Genomic DNA, 17,700 nt, shown 5'->3' with positions numbered 1-17,700 from the left:
AATGTCAGGAATTAGGGATAAGAAGAAAGGAGCAGAAACTCAGCTGCTGCAGAGGAAATGGAAGCATCTTCTCTTTTCTGCTAGAGGGACAGGCACTGTGGGATGAGCCTCCACCCCTTCCACCCTGCCACCAATTTTCCCTCCTCTGCCCTAAGGCTCAGATACCATCCTGTATATGCTCCTCATTTCTTCTACCTGTACCCATTGTGCCCCACAGACCTGAGCAGATGACCCCAGCATCTTCCTTGTGTCTGCAGTTGTGCTGCCCCCAGCCCTGGGAAGGGCACTCCCACACATGTGCCTCTTCTCCTGTGCAGTTCAGCTCATCTAGCCAGATGGGCCCTGATCCCTCTCCAAAGTGAGCAGAGATGGTGGCCTCCAGGGCCACTCCACAGCCCAGCTGTCTGCACACCACGTGGGCATCACTCAGGTCCCAGTTGTCATCACAGATGGAGCCCCAGGAGCCCTGCTGCAGGATCTCCACTCTCCCTGCACAGCGACTGCCCCCGTCCACCAGGCGGAGCTGTCTGCTGTCTGAGGAGAGACAGGGTCATGTCAGTGGGCATTTGCTCAGGAAATGGGAAGAAGGCTCTGTTGCTGGAGGCTTTGCTCACCTGAGCAGTTGGCAGTGTGGCCCTCTGAGGCTGCAGAGACTGCTGGGTCAGACCAGGAGTCATTGCACTGGGGCAGCATCTGGCTCTGGTTACCTACAGATGGGAGTAAAGAGAATGAAACCAAACTAAGGAACATAATAATCTCGTGATGGCATTTGAATTCTGTAGGACAAAATCAGTAATTTCCCATGTTCACAACTGTTCTCCTAATGGAGATTTCTGCTTCTAACTCTGACATTTTGGGGCTTTATGTTAAGCACTCAGATTAACTTTAGAAAAGTGGAATATATTAATTCTTCTTGAAAACATTGCACAGCTCCCAGGACAGCTAGATTTTAGGAGTACAGTGAAGAGAAAAGTAAAAAGTCGGATTAGCTATTTTTTCCTTGGAGGCACTTGCCATTCCAAGTTAGGAGGTGAAACTGAAAATCTCAGCATGTTTGCCAGATTGCCTTGGCCATACAGAAATATAATTTAGCTTGGACTAAAAAGGATAAATCATGTTAAACAACCAGGAAATTTGTATCTTATTTTGTGGAACAAAAAGGACTTTTGTCACAGGGATGGAACCCAGTTTCTCAAAACTTCACTCTTTTTTATATAACGTGATCTACCTTAAATATAGTACATGGAAGAAGCAAACTAAAATCCTTTCTGAAGGTTTTTTATAGTTTCTGAAAAACAATGTTGATACAAAATACCTCATGAAATAGAGTGTAGTAGAGAACAAAGAAGAAAAATGAGAAAATATGGGAAATATTTTTACATAATTACTATTGGTGTTTCCTTATAGGTAATTTAAATAATCATAATTAAATGCTCTATTAAATGGCATGATGTGCATCTTGGCAGAGAAATAATCACAAAAATGTAGTAAAATTCGAGAGTTAAAAATTCAAGAGCTAAAAATAAGAACTGAGAGATGAGTCAAAAACATAAGATTATCACAGAATAGAATTGCAAAGTAAAAAAAAAAACATAGAAAAATACTAAGAGTAAAGCACAGAAAGATAAGAATAGAAACTATAAACAGGGACTTGAGAGACATGGTGAGAGAACCTAACATTCCTATGTAATCTAAAAGTTTTAGATATTTTTGGCCACTATGATGGTGGTAAATGTACAACTTAGAAAATACACAAAGTCAGATATTCAATACACACATAGCTTTAAAAATGTTCAGAAAATTTGTCATGCTCTATCCAATTACCTGTGAAATCCATTGTTCCTTCCCTTGAATCTGGGCTGACCATGGTGAGTGGTCTATAAGCAATAGAATGTAGTGAAGCCTACATGGCTTAACAAAGAAACCTAGCTTAGAAAGTCATGCCTCCTTCTCTTTAGGATGTTTGCTTTATGGCATATCTACTGCATAGAGACTATCATGTGGGAGAGAACATTTGCAGGTGGTTCTGTCAATAGCCTTAGTTGAACTTCAAGCTGCCAGCCCTGTGAATGAACTATCCTGATTTTAAGCATGGTCAAGACTTCAAGTGATCTCAGCTCCAGATGACATTCAAGTGTAACCTTATGACAGAACCCAAGAGGCAACTGCAAAGAGCCCTTCCCAAATTTATGAGTCAGATAATGATCAGAAAAAATAAAATATATTTTTCATTTGTGTTGCTCTTTCGTGCTTGCTTTCATTCTTTCAAATACCTAACATACAGAATAAGGATAGAATTTCTTTTATTTATTTATTTATCTATTTATTTATTTCATACATGACAATAGTGGAATGTACTACATTCATAATTATCCATTCACAGCACAATTTTTCATAACTCTGTATATAAAGTATGCTCACACCAAATTATGCTATTATATACAAGCTCTCTTATTGATTTTTTTTGCATTACGATTCTTAATACACCTTTATACCACAATTTATCATATCTCTGTTTGTAATAAGGTATGTTGACACCAAATTCACATCTTCATACATTAGAATTTCTAAGGCTGCAAGAAACAAATGTCAGATTATATTTAGAAGGAAAACAATTTTCATCTCAGCTAATTTCTCAACCCAGACCCCCAAATCTAGGAGGTCTTGGATTAATGTATATGAAGTCTTCAAAGACGATGGATGTCAGCCAAGAATACAATACCCAGCAAAATTAAGCTTTATATTTGAAGATGAAATCAAAACTTTCTATGATAAACAAAATTTAAAATAATTCACTACTAGGAAGCCTGCATTGCAGAACATTCTTAGAAAAATATTCTACAAAGAAGAAATGAAAAATAAAACTGTAAAACAGCAAAGAGAGGAAAGAGGGGATAATCTAAGTTAAATTAAAAACCAGAAATGAAACAAAATAGTTGGGAATATAAATCATAACACAATAATATCTTTGAATGTAATTAGCAAAACTCATCAATTATAAGGCATATACTGGCATGTTGGATTAAAATAACACAACCCAGCACTATGCCCTCTCCAAGGGGCTCACCTCACAGGCAAAGACATTCACAGACTAAAAGTAAAAAGAAGGGCAAAATTATATCACTCACATGGATCATGTAAACAAGCAGGGATTTCTGTCCTCATATCAGATAAAGTGAAATTTAAGCAAAAGCTAATCATAGGCACAAAGAAGGACATTTCATACTTCTTAAGGGAATGATACATATGCAGGACATTGCAGTTGTAAATATTTATGCCTCAAACAATGGAGCATCTATGTACATGAAACGAATTCTTCTCAATTTCAAGAAAGAAATAGAACACAATACAATAATACTGGTTGAGTATAACATACCTCTATCACCACTAGATAGATCCTCCAAACAAAATTAACGAAAATATAGAAGTAAATAATACAATCAATAGTGTAGATACATATATGGACTATTTCATCTATCAATGATCTACGACACTTTTTTTCCCAGCAGCACATTAATCCTTCACTAAAATAGACCATATCTTATGCCACAAAGCACCTCTTAGGAAATGCATAAAAATAGAGAGAATGCCTTGCATTCTATGCAATCATGATGGAATAAAAACAGAAATCAATGATAAAATTTTAAGAAAATAGAAGCTACTCTAACACCAGAAGAGTAAATAATACACTAAGGAATGACCAATTGATTGAAGAAAAAAAACAGGACTGAAACAAACAAACAAACAAACAAAAATACATAGGGGAAATGAAAATAGTGTCACAACATCAAAAACTATGGAACATTATGAATGCAGTACTAAGAGGAAATTTCATTGCTTTGAGTTTATTCACTAAAAGAATATAAAGTCAACAAATAAATAATCTAACATTACATCTCAAAGCCCTAGAGAAAGAAGAACAAATCAACATCAAATACAGTAGAAGACAGAATAAAGTTAAAATTAAAGCTAAAATAAATAAAATCAAAACAAAAGAAATAATTCAAAAAATTGACAAAATGAAAAGTTAGTTCTTTGACAAAAATCAACAAAATTAATAGACCTTTAGCTACTCAGACAAATAGAAAACAAATTATTAAAATTTGTGATGAAAAATATATATCACTGAAATACAGATAATCAGAAACTACTTTGAAAATTTATAGTAAAAAAAAGAAAAGAAAATCTTGAAGACACTGAAAAATTTCTAGAGACATATGACTTACCCAAATTGAATCAGGAGGACATACACAATATGAACAGATCAATTTCAAGAATTGAAATAGAAGTCACCATGAAAAGCCTACTAATCAAGAAAAGCCCAAGACCAGTTGTATTCTAAGCCAAGTTCTACAAGACCTTGAAAGAAAATGGATATCAGCCAAGAATACAATAAACACCAATAGTCCTCAAGTTATTCCATGAAATACAAATGAAGGGAACACTTCCAAACTCATTCTATGAAGATACTATCACCCTGATAGCAAAATCAGACAAAGACACATTAAGGAAAGAAAACTTCAGACTAATACCCCTGATGAACATAGATACAAAAGTTCTCATTAACATTCTGGAAAATCTCATACCAAAATATTAAAAACAGTGCAACATGATCAAGTGGAGTTCATCTCAGGGATGCAAGTTTTGTTCAACCCACAGGAATCAATAAATATAATTCAACACATTGATAGACTTAAAGAGAAGAATTATATGATCATCTCAACATATGCAGAAAAAGCATTTAACAAAATATAGCACACCTTCATATACAAAACAGTAGAAAAACTAGGGATAGTAGGAACATACCTCAACATTGTAAAAGCTGCATATGCTAAATCCAAGGCCAATAACCTTCTAAATGGAGAAAAAGTGAAAGCATTTTCTCTAAGAACTGGAATAAGACAATGCTCTCTTTTGCCACTTGTATTCAACATTGTCCTTAAAATTCTAGCCAGAGCAATTTAAGAAGAAATAAATTAAATGGATACAAATAGAAAAGGAAAAACTCAAACTATCTCTTTTTGCTGATGACATGATACATATTTAGAAGACCCAAAAAATTCCTCCAGAAAACTTCTAGAATTCAGCAAAGTAGAAGGATATAAAATTAACACCCACAAAAATCAATTGCTTTCCTATACATTAGTGGTAAATCCACTGAAAGAAATTAGGAAAACTACACCATTCATAATGGCCTCAAAAAATTAAAATATTTGGGAATCAATATAATGAAAAAGATGAAAGACCTCTACAATGAAAACTATAGAACATTATAGAAAAACATTCAAGAACACCTTAGAAGACTGAAGGATCTCCCGTGTTCATGGATAGCAGAATTAACATTGCCAAAATGGCCATACTCTCAACTGCTCTACACAGATTTAATGCAATTACCATTAAAATTCCAATGGCATTCTTTATTGAAATAGAAAAATCAGTCATGAAATTCATTTGGAAAAATAAGAGACCCAGAATAGCCAATGCAATCCTTAGCAATAAAAATAAAGCTGGAGCCATCAAAATACCAGACCTTAAATTAAATTATATTATAGAGTTATAGTTACAAAGAGCAGAATAGTGTTAGCACCAAAACAGACAGGTAGACCAATGGTACAGAGTGAAGACATAGAGACAAAACCACATATATACAGTTATCTCATACTAGACAAAGTGCCAAAAATATACATTGGAGAAAAGATAGCCTCTTCCAAAATGGTGTTGGAAAACATAAAATTCATATGTAGCAAAATATATTGGAGCCCAACTCTTTCACCCTGCACAAAACTCAAAGTGGATCAAGGACTTAGGCTTGAGACCTTAGACCCTGTTCCTAATAAAAGTAAAAATAGGCCCAAATCTCTGCCATGTCAGCTTAGACACTGACTTTCTTAATAAGACTCCTAAAGTGTAGGAAGTAAAATCAAGGAACCACAAATTGGATACATTCAAGCTAAAAAGCTTCTTCTCAGCAAGGAAACAATCAAGAATATGAAAAGAGAGCCTACAGATTAGGAGAAAAATAATTGTCATCTGCATTGATCTCCAGGATATACAGATATATCAGAAATTTAACACCTCCCCCCAATAACCCAATAGATAAACTGGCTAAGGTACTGAACAGCCACTTCACAGGAGAAGAAATACAATTGGTCAACAAATATATAAAAAATATTAAACATCTCTAGTAGTTAGAGACGTGCAAATTAAAACTACACTGAGATCTCGTCTTACTTCATTTGCAATGGCAATTAACAAGAATACAAGTAACAATAAATGCTAGCAAGTATTTGGGGAGAAAAGTTCACTCATACAATATGGGTGAGACTCTCTATGCATAGTGGTATAGAGATTCCTCAGAAAACTTGGAATGGAATCACCATTTGATTCAGTTATCCCACAACTCAGCATATACCTGAAGGTCTCAAAATCAGTATGCTATAGTGACACATTACATCAAAATTCAGAGCAGCTCCATTAACATCTAGGTTGGAAGCAACCTAGATGTTCTTCAGCAGATGAATGGTTAAAAAATGGTAAAATGGTATATATATATACACATTGGAATAATTCTCAACCATAAAGAAGAATGAAATTATGGCATCTGCCAGTAAATGATTCAACTGGTGACTATCATGCTAAGTGAAATAAGCCAATCCCCAAAAAACAAAGGCCAAGTGTTTTCTCTGATATACAGATGATAATTCACAATAAAGTGGATGGGTGCTATGAAAGAATAGAGTTACCTTGGATTATAAAGGGGAAGGGAGGGGAAATTGTATAAGGGTAGGAAGAATAGTAGAGTGAATCGGACATTATTACCCTATGTGCATTTATGATTACATGACTGTTGTAACTACACATCTTGTACAACCAGAGGAATGAGAATTTATACTCAATATATTAAAATGCATTCTACTATTAAGCTATTAAATACTATTCTAGCTATTAAGAACAAATAATAATAATTTTAAAAGTTTGAAGCAAATTTGGTAGCAGAAGTTTAAGATTTGAGAAAACATTGAAGAAGGTATTTGGGTGTTCTGTATGCTTAAGCTATATAGGAAATAATAAACCTACAGCCTTTGTCAATAAAAAATTCCTCTGAATAATCCTTGACAGGGTCTGAAATATGAATGATCATTGAAAAGAGTCATATTTCACCAAGGAATGTCTCATATTTCTGCTCTGCTCTCCATGCTGTCTGCTCTTAGAGACATGTCACTCAAGGGGAAAACTGAGTAAAATCCAGCCCTGACCTCTCTTACCTGAGCAGACCACAGAGGCTGTGTTTCCATGGGCACAGGCAGGAACACCCAGGGCAGTCACAGGGCAATTCCACAGGAAGGACTCAGATCCTGAGCAGTAGAATCGGTCTCTCCAGATCTCATCTCCTCCTTCCACAAAGTATGCCCCCTTTGGGGTGGAGATGGCGACTCCACAGCCCAGCTGACGGCAAACTACATTGGCATTGGCCATATTCCAGTGGGAGGCACAGAGTGTTCTCCAGCCTCCAGAGGTCTTCATCTCCACTTGACCCTCACACTGAGAGCTGCCATTTTTCATGAGCCTGACTTCTGTGTACTCTGGCAGGAGAAGACAGGATTCCAGTAACACCTCACATTTGTTACCACATCGCAGTGTGCAGAAAGGTTAAAGTTCTGCTGTGAGTCTCACCTGAGCAGACAACTTTCACAGCCCCTCTGTGTGGGCAGCTGCCTGCAGGACAGGGCACTCTGGGGCAGAACCAGAGCTCAGACTCCCATCCCTTACACTGGAACTCTTCAGCCCAGACCTGTTCATTGGCCTCTCTGAGGGGCAGGTCCAAGAGAAAAGATGCTGCCTTGCCACACCCCAGCTCTGCACAGATGACCTGGGCAGTGGGTAATGTGAAATTCCCAGGCACTGGAGTCCATCCTCCTCCAGAATTCACTTCCACTCGCCCAGAGCAAGGTCCACCTCCTCCATTCAAACGCACAAATCCTGTGGAAGAAAATAACCAGTACAATTAGTATCTAGGGTTGGAATTGGGAGCTACATGTCTCAGGAGAACTTTAAAATATTTTTTTTTCCCAGGAATGAATTCAATGGTGTCAGAATGGAGATTTCATGAGCAAGTGTCTGAAGACAACTTTAGGAGGAGAAATTTGTAAGACTGTTCTAAATGGCTGACTCCATAATATAAATATATATATGTATATATTTTATATATATGTATATATATATGTATATATACATATATATTACAATATATCTAACTCTGTGTCTGTTTGTGTGTGTCAATCTAACTTGTTTTTTAATAAACCTATATCTATCCTCTGAATTTCAACTCAGTGTAGAAAAAGACTAGGATTAACTTTTCACTATTTTATCCTCAGAAACTTTCAGTTCACGGGTAATAATTCCAACTAAGTTAACATTTGTTAAAGAATGAAAAAATTCAAAATGTATCAAAAATTACAATTTATATTAATTTCCCATTTATAGATGAGAAAAGAGCCCACTAAATATTGTGAGACAGAGATGGAGAGTAGGTAATGGTGACTAAGATAATCTGGCTTCTTTACACCATCCTTCCTATTAAAGAAGACAGAGAATTTTGAAGTAGCATCAGCTGGGTGATGTGGCATATGCCTGTAATCCCAGTGGTTCTGGAGGCTGAGGCAGGAGGTTCTCCAGTTCAAAGCAGCCTCAGCAATAGGAAGGCACTAAGGAACTCATTGATCAGTCTGTTGCCATCTAAATAACATACAAAAAAAATGGTTGGGGATGTGGCTCAGTGATTGAGTGTCCTTGAATTCAATCCCTAGTACCTCCCACCCCCAAAAGAAGTAGGATCAGAAGATTTGAGCATGCTCCTTTGCCTTTTTGTTTTGTTTCTAGGGGTCATTTTGTTACTAATAAGCACATTTGGAAGAAGCCATTAGACATCTAATGAAGTTGATCAGGAAGTGATTTTGAGTATGGGTTCAGACCTTTGGGTAGGCATCTGACTACAGATATGGAATGGTAATATAATAGTAGGTTGATGTCCTGAAGAACGGAATCCTTTCTCTGGAAAATAACATGTTCAATAATTTTTCTTTTCAAAGTAAGCCATCAAATGGAATTTACCCAGTATGAGTAGAAATGCCTCCAATCGGGAAAGGATAAAATGCAGCAGAGAGGTTTTCAAAGGAGACACAATCTGAACTTTCCACTCAGGCCTGATATAGGAGAGAGGTGTGCAATGACAATATTGAGAGTGTGCTTCCTTGTTTTGATATTCAGAATACTAACAGGTTTTCAGAATTTGTCATGTTCCAGATGTGTTTCTAGGTGCTGTGTGTATATTTAAAGAAAACAATGTCATTCTCTTTTCAGAGCTTTACATACAGTGGGGGAGAAAAACAGTTTTAAGCCATTTGAAGTTTGTGAGCCACTGAGTAGAAAAAGAAAGAAAAATTGCATCTACAGAAATCTATTGATTCATATGAATCATTCTCACTCAAATAATTAAAAATCACAGCCATATGTATCTTTGTCTGAACTTTTGCTCCATAGACACATTGCTCCCCTGGGCACGTTTCAAGTTTCTTATGAAAGTATCATCCAATGGATCTTTTCTTTCTCTATTCTGACCTTCTCAATACCTCGGCTTGAGTCACTCTTGCAAATCATTTTCATCCTTTTGTGCAGGAGGGGTGTACTGAGTTCACACAATGTACACAGATCGCCCTTCCTACTCCAGGGTCTTAAGTGCTGCAGGAGTAATCCTTATGTGCTTTTTGTCTACCTTTGAAGGCCATCCCCCAGATACTGTAAGCTTCTTCTGTCTTCTTCAGAAAATTCTATTTGCCTTCCAGTCTCATTCTTATCACATTTATCTGACAATATATTCTTCTTCTTTCATTGTTTCCATTAGATATAAGCAATATAATTTCCCCCATATCTTGTCACTTGTATATTTTGCTTCATTTTCATCTAAGTAAATTTATACTAACTGATACCCACTGATATAATGTACATATTAATTGAGTAAATTCATGTGCTGATGTAAGTATATATTGCATTTCTTTGTCTCCTCAAATCTTCATTTATTTTTGGTAAAAGCTTCCAAAACACTTTCTTGTAGCTTTTTAAAATGTAGTTCATTATTATTTTCTATAGACATCCTACTGTGCCATGGTGCACCAAAACTTCTTGCTTCTATTTAAGTAAAACCTATTATTCATTGATCAGTCAGTTGCCTTCCAATTCCCATTCCCTACCCTCTCAAGTCTATGGTAACCACAATTCTACTCTCAACATCTATGATGTCAATTCTTTTATATTTGATATGCAATTAAATTATAAGATACTTGTCTTTTTTTTTTGCCTGACTTATTTTACTTAACCTAGTGATCTCCTGACCCATGCATGTTATGTGGAATGAAAGGATTTGATTCATTTTATGGCCAAATAGTATCCTATTGCATTTAATTTATTTGTCCATTTATCAGCTGATGGATGTTTAGATTATGTCCATTTCTTAGCTACTGTAAATAGTACTGCCATAAATATGGGAGTACAGATGTTTCTTCAACATAGAGATTTCACTTTCTTTGGACATATGCTCAATATTGGGATTACTGTATTATATGGTAATTTGTGGGGGTGTGCAGGATGCCTGATAATGTGTTTGTACCTCATTTATTTCTAAGCATAGATTTGCTGGATTCAGTATTCTTGATTGGCAGGTTTTTCTTCAGTTCTATTAAAATCTCATGGCACTCACTTCTGACCTGTATGTTTACCTATATGAGAACTCTGCCATGAGGTGAATTGGAACATTCTTATATGTTATTTCTTTTTTTTGTCTTGATGCCTTGGAGTCTTTATCTTTCATCTTTGAGAGATGTACTGCAATATATAGAGATAAGAACCAGTCTATTGCCTTCTAAATAAAATACAACTCCTCAACTAACTTTTCACCTTTACACAAGACTTAATCCTCTTTATATTGTACTCACAGGGTTTGAGGAAGAATGAGGTGGGAAGTCCTGTGGCCACCAACACTGCAATTCTGTGTCATACACTGAGGCCACAGCCTGCTAAGGCAAAACAGAAGTGGGGAGGGATGAAGAACCTCAATTCTTTGAGCTGCCTACTGCTGAGGTGGACTCAAGGCTCCAGACTCCTGCAATCAGCCACAGGCTCTTGTTGAGTCTGTCCCAGCAGCACACAGGTCTTGCTCTTTTATATCTGTTTTATATCTGAGGCCTCTAATTCCTACTCAGCATTATGTATGATCATTATTTGCCTGGCACTGAATTCCAAGTCAACGTCCTGTGCCAGCAAGGTGCCCTGATCCTTAGAGAGTCTTGCTCTTACCTCTTCTGCTAAAGGTTGGAGAAGTGGTGGTGGAGACAGTCTCTTTGCTGCCCAACACAACTGAGTTCCAGAGTCTCAGTGTCAGGTTACTGGCATGGGAACAGGGTTGTTGGGCTCTGTTGGAACCCAGGTTTCACTGTGGCAGGCCTAGTCCTGGGTTTCAAGTCTAAGGTCAGGGCTAAGTTCCCTTTACATTCCCCCAAAAGTATGCATTTCTCTTTATCCTGGGCTGCCTGAGGTTGGGGAAAGGGCAAGTCTTATCTTCCTTCCTCCTTCAATGTGTCTTTATTTTTTTAGTCATTGTAAAAGAATGGACTCACCTGCTTTACTATCTCTTATGAAGTCAGTTTGGTGTGTGAATTACAGTTATTGTGATGTATTTGTGGGAGATCACTGAACAACCATCCTGATCTGAGTCCTATATTATACAACATCTTACCATAATGGATATGCATTAATATTTTGTTTCATCCAACACTGATCTGCCAGCACAGGACTAAATTCATCTCCCACATATGAGTTTATACAGATGTTGCTTTAAGAAAGAAATGTAGAGAGAATCTGTTGTGGTAATGATGGAAGGAAAACCTGTGTCTCAGAACATTTACCCACAGTTCTGTGGCCTTTCCTGCCAATGAGCTGATAATTCTGATGTCTGAATTTTGAAAGGAGAATTGCAATTTTGTGGTAATCCTTAAATTCCCCTATGATGTGTTTAATCCAATCCCTGTATCCATATACCTACTATCCCAGGGAAGAATTATCTCTGGCTATACATATATGAACATTCAATTCAACTGAAAAAAGTAATCCCCATTCTTGTCTATCTTTTGAAAGAGGATATGTATGGTAATTTATAAATAAACATATAAATAGTAAATTATAGAAACAAAATTATGAAGATGATTTTAAGTGAAATGATTCTACAAAAACCTATCTTTTTGAGTATGACTGCAGAGAATGAAAAGGACAGTATATGAGATTTACAAGAAATAATTAAAGCCCATTACCCACTGCTATTTTGAACACCCAGGGTCCATGGGGAACTCTGAGTCCTCTATGGCTCACCTGCCTCTTATTTTCTCTAGAATCAAACACACATTTTTGGTCCCTTCCATTCTCTTAGACAGTGGAGAATATGCAGACCATACCTGAACAGATGACACCTGCATCTACAGCGTGTATGCAGTTGTGTTGTCCCCAGCCTAGAGAAGGGCACTTCCATACTTAGTCCTCCTCTCCTGTGCACTTCAGGTCATTCAGCCAGATGGGCCCTGACCCCTCCCCAAATTGTGCATAGTCCATGGCATCGAGGGCCACTCCACAGCCCATTTGTCTGCACACCACATGGGCATCATTCAGGTCCCAGTGGTAGCCACAGACAGTGCCCCAGGAATGCTGGTGAAGGATCTCCACTCTGCCTGCACAGCGACTGCCTCCATCCACTAGACGGACCTGTGGAGTCTCTGAGGAAAAGAATCATGTCAATAGTTTTATTTACAAAGAAAAGGAGAAGGGTATTCTTTTCCTCTGGTACTTCCTCTCCTAGCCAATTAGTTTGCAGAATCCACTTTCAGACTGCAAAACTTGCTGTGTAAGACATGAAATTGTTTATACCAGATTAGTAGCTAAATTTCAATTCATACCAAACAAGTAGGAGTATTAATTATGTAAAAAACAAGAAATGAGTTTAAACACAATATAATCTAGTTACACATCTCAAGTAGACATTATGAGGTGGTTGCTATCAGAGTTAAACCTAATATTTGCAGAGATCTTCACAGGATCTGATAACACACTTCTAGAAATGTCAGGTTTCCTATCTTGAGTAGATAAACGTGTCTTTTTCTGAATGATTTCTAAAAGTCAATAGGCCAGCATCTTGTTGGTTCTTATAGAGCACACAATTGAGTGCCAATGGCTGGAGATGTGGAAGGACCAGAGCACAGGGGATAGAGTAAGGAGATAAAATGTGAGATCATCAGGAACCTCAGGTGACAGCCATGAATCCAGGATAAATAATAATCATTTATATATATATAAATGATTTTAGGTCCCTGGGCCACCCTGCCACAGTGATTGGGTGTAAGTTAGTGTTCTTATGATTATATATATATATAATCATAAGACTGAAAAATAAATGGACCATGGCTTGCCTCCAAATATTTCACTAATGATTCTAGGCTTCACAGTTCAGATTGGACATGTAATGTCAAAACTTGACTCACTTTAGGTAGATTGAGCAAGTTGTCAAAAAAGATGATTTCAGATATTGACATTGCTCAACATCGCTAGGTATCATAAAATGTTACCCTTTTCCACAAATTCTTCTTTCAGGAGTTGTTACTATTCAAAAATAGGAGGTAAATGGCAGAAAAGAAGTAACTTTGTTGTGACTCTGTCAGTGAAAAATGTTAGGAAACAAAGGGATATTTGTACTTTGAGAAGAGATATAGAGGAACTAGAAACAACAGGGAGAAGGAGAAAGGCAGCCCAGAGAAAATTATAAAGCAAATGACAACTTCATCTCCAGCTTCCTGGGTGAGGGAGGCAACCTGCAAGCATAAAGTAAACTGGAGAGTATAGACAGCCTAGATGGTGTCTTACCTGTGGGAGAAACACATGGTTCTTACAAGCTTTAGATCAAATTTAGGGAATTGTTCTGAGAGAGAATACTCTTGTACAACAAGAAAACTTTAGAGAAAAAGTTCATCACATTGCTCAGCAAGCTCTCAGAGTGATATAACCAGGAGCTATATCAAGTAGGGGCCATTGTTAGGGAGTAACTGCTTTGGGGTTTAGACAATATGGGGTAATCACAATTTTAGGTCCCTGGGCCACCCTGCCACAGTGATTGGGTGTAAGTTAGTGTTCTACAGTCTCAGGTAGGAAGAGTGACTGACACAAACATGCTGAAAGCATCAAATTGTACTGGAAGGATAGAGGTCTTATTGGTAAGTGGTCCCAATATCTGTGAAAAAGAGCAATACCAGGCACATGTGGTTACACAATGGGACCAGGTCTGAGAACTCAGAGACAGCATATGGAGATTCATGGCATTCCCATGTCACCTATCCAGGGTTTCCACTATTTTCCACATGCTTTCCAGGAATTCACCATGGCTAGGACCCTTAGCACACCCCAATGGGCACCACCTAGAGGCATCTGGGGCAAATGTGTGCCTACCTGTTGGGTCTGAAAACCATCAAAGGAAGAGCTGAGTTGACATTTAACATGCCTTCAGGTTTCCAGACAAAGCCCCTGCAGGGATATTATGGACTGTCTTGTCAACACTCCTTTAACCTCCTTAACGGGAAATGAGGAGCACAGTATAGCCAATCTATTACCCCCATTCCAGCATGTTTGGTGGAAAGAGAGAGGAACTGAAGTTGATTTCTTTTGCAATTGACTCCCACATTCTTGGTGGATTCAAATGTTAGATGACCTGGAAAATGTGTCTTCAATACAAATACTTTGGTGGGAAGAAATTTTGACATGTAATTTTCTTTATGTTTTATTATATTTTTATACTATTATTTAATTAATTTGTTTTTTAATTCGTCAAATGCATTTTTCTCTCTTCTTATTTTTTACCCCTCCCCTTATCTTTATTGTACTGGTGATTGACCCCAGAGACACTTTACCACTGAGCTACATCCCCAGTCTTTTTAAAATTTTATTTACTTATTTATTTATGAGACATGTTTTCTCTAAGTTGAAGCAATCCTACACACAGAGTAGGAAGCAAGACAATCTAACCATGAGATCATAGGAAAGAATAAATCACACTAGAAGAGCAGATAAACAAGTGAGAAAGAGGAAAGAATTAAACATTATCAATTCAGTAAATCATCAAAGCTCCAAGATGAATAAGGGAGAAAGACATGATCACAGATTATTCAAACTCTCCAGAAATAAAATGACAGGCACTTGTAAAAACCTTTCAAATATAACTCTGAGAATCAGTGGTCTGATTTTCAAATTAAAAGATGCAGCCTGGATAACTGCATTAAAAATCAAGACCCAACAACTTGCCACCTGCAAGAAACTCACCACATAGGCAAAGACATATGTAGCTGAGAAGAAAATTATTAAAAGTGACATTGAAAGCAAATTGAACCTGAGAGTAAACAGAAGTAGCTGTATTCATATGTGAAAAACACACTCCAAAATCAGTCAGAAGAGACAAAGAAGTTCACTACATATTAGTAAATGAAATAAACCATCAAAAAGATATAATAATTACAAATAAATATGCACCAAAGAAAAGAACACGGAATTTATTTTAAAAAAACAATCATAAGATATAATGAGAAAACAAACTTCCATACAATACTAGTGGTATCTTAATATCCCATCTCACTAATAGATTTGGCATGCACAGAAAATATCAACAAGTACACATCATAGTTACACTAACATTATAAATCAACTGGACTTAGCAGATATCTACAGAATATTCCAACCAACATCTTTAGAATATACCTCTGGGGAAGTAGGATAGGTAAGTAAGAGAAGAGAGTCTGAGTTTCAACCAAGAATGTGTCTAAAATTTATAAGGTGAACAGAGAAATAGCAAATCTATAAGACAGAATAAGAACAACCAATAAGGTAGAGTGACTATATGAGAAAAAAATGAGGTAGATAGCTGAAGATTTCTATTTTCCAGGGATTTGAGGCAAGATCATGATTTAAGTATATGGTGGGGTTAAAATATCAGCATGAGGGAGATCTGAGAATGTGTAAAATAACCTGTTACAGAGAGGGCAAGAGCACATGTGAGAGCAGTACACTAGAATAGAGAGGGTCATTGTGGATGGTTCATCAAAGGTTGATCACAAATTCAAAGAGACTAGCAGGATAATTCACATTATAGCAAGATACAGTACTTGTTCATGATCCAACAGTCCTTGCCTAGTCTAGTGCAGTCAGGGAAGAGTTAGGTATTTACACAACCACTCTTGCCATTGACAGATAAAGAAGAGAGGAGGGAGTTGAGTGTACTTGAAGGGGGGATTATAATGGGGCATCATGTTGTAAGAAGAACATGTGCAACTCTGAGGAGAGTGGAAAACTGGAAAACTGATAAGGGAAAACATTTGAAATCTGCATGAGTATAAAATATCTGGAAAAGGAGTATCAAGACTATGTGCCATAAGGAGAAGAGGCAACAGTCAGAGAAAGAGCAATGCAATCAAGGTCTCAGGATGGACAGTTAGTGGTCAATAGTGTGACCATACACAGAGATGGTGTGGGAAGGAGCACAGTACCTCAAAGGGAGAAAGTCAGGATGCAGAGGCATCCTGTTCAAGGATACTGGCAGCACCAGGAACAGGAGTCAGAGGGGCCTGGTGAGCCTGGTACTGCATCCTTCTGGGTTGAGGGGGGTCTCATGGGGCAATTTTCATGGGGCAGCTGGACATCGAGAAAAAGAAACAAAATATTGAAATTTCAAGGCACACCAGAAATATCCTAAAAATGGAATAGAATCTTATTCTAAAATTTGACCTTGAAAAAAAGGGAAGCATAGAGCCTTCAAATGATGAGGACATTATTGTTCTCAGAGGACAGTCAGGGTTTTATGAGAATAAGAAATTAAAGGGACATTATAAGTTTTAAGAAATTAGAAGATTATAGCCTCCAATTTCCAACAGGCCCCATGGAATGTTTTCTGGGAGAGGGATGAAGTGCCACATTAGTTTCCAGTAGGATATGGATAAAGGCGAGAAAGTGGTATCAACAAAGACCACTGGGACTATGAGGAGATAAATCTAAGAAGAAAGTAAGGGAAGACTCACCCCCCATCTCAAAGAAATTCCCCATAATGTTGAGATGAGAAGACTAACAAACAGATTTTCAACAGATTGTTATTGGGGCCATGCCTTGAAGAGAACTTAAGCTCTTCTTACCCATCCAGGTAATCATGTATCTTTCCCCTCACCCTCTTCTTGCTCTGCTCATGATGAGATTTTATCACTACCTCAAGGTCACTATGCTCCTCCTTCTTTCTTTTATTGGACTTCTACTCATTTAGTTATCAAACTAAAAATGATTTCTCTTTTCCCCAAATCACATATTTCCACAGTACCTTCATGACACTCACATTTTTGCATGGTTGTGTTGTCAGGCTGGAGTGGAAAACCTAAGAAGACAGTGGTGGTGTTTTCTTTCTGTGTCTGTCCTCCTGCCTGGAATTAAGGTTCTACCTCCAAATCACTTGATTACTTTTCATCAACAAAATGGCCTGAGAGGTTGTCTGTCTGGTATAGATGGATTTCAGAGTAAACAGCCCAATATATTTGATTTCCAAATTGCCCTCCCCACTCACTTGAAAGTGTGAAAGAGATGAAA

General features: G+C 37.4%; 1 protein-coding gene across 1 annotated transcript in view; it reads right to left on the bottom strand.

The window, feature by feature from the left end:
* The window catches only part of LOC101963992 (antigen WC1.1), a 33,497-nt gene extending 16,035 nt beyond the window's left edge, over positions 1–17,462 (bottom strand). The window contains 6 exon segments of the mRNA XM_078015886.1: positions 220–534; positions 615–707; positions 7,266–7,583; positions 7,675–7,980; positions 12,501–12,815; positions 17,438–17,462. Coding sequence (XP_077872012.1) covers positions 220–534; positions 615–707; positions 7,266–7,583; positions 7,675–7,980; positions 12,501–12,815; positions 17,438–17,462 — 1,372 coding nt within the window.
* Positions 17,463–17,700: the final 238 nt, after the last annotated feature.

The sequence above is a fragment of the Ictidomys tridecemlineatus genome, chromosome 6 (assembly GCF_052094955.1).
Source record: "Ictidomys tridecemlineatus isolate mIctTri1 chromosome 6, mIctTri1.hap1, whole genome shotgun sequence".
NCBI lineage: Eukaryota > Metazoa > Chordata > Mammalia > Rodentia > Sciuridae > Ictidomys > Ictidomys tridecemlineatus.
This window is presented reverse-complemented; position numbering and strand designations above follow the sequence as displayed.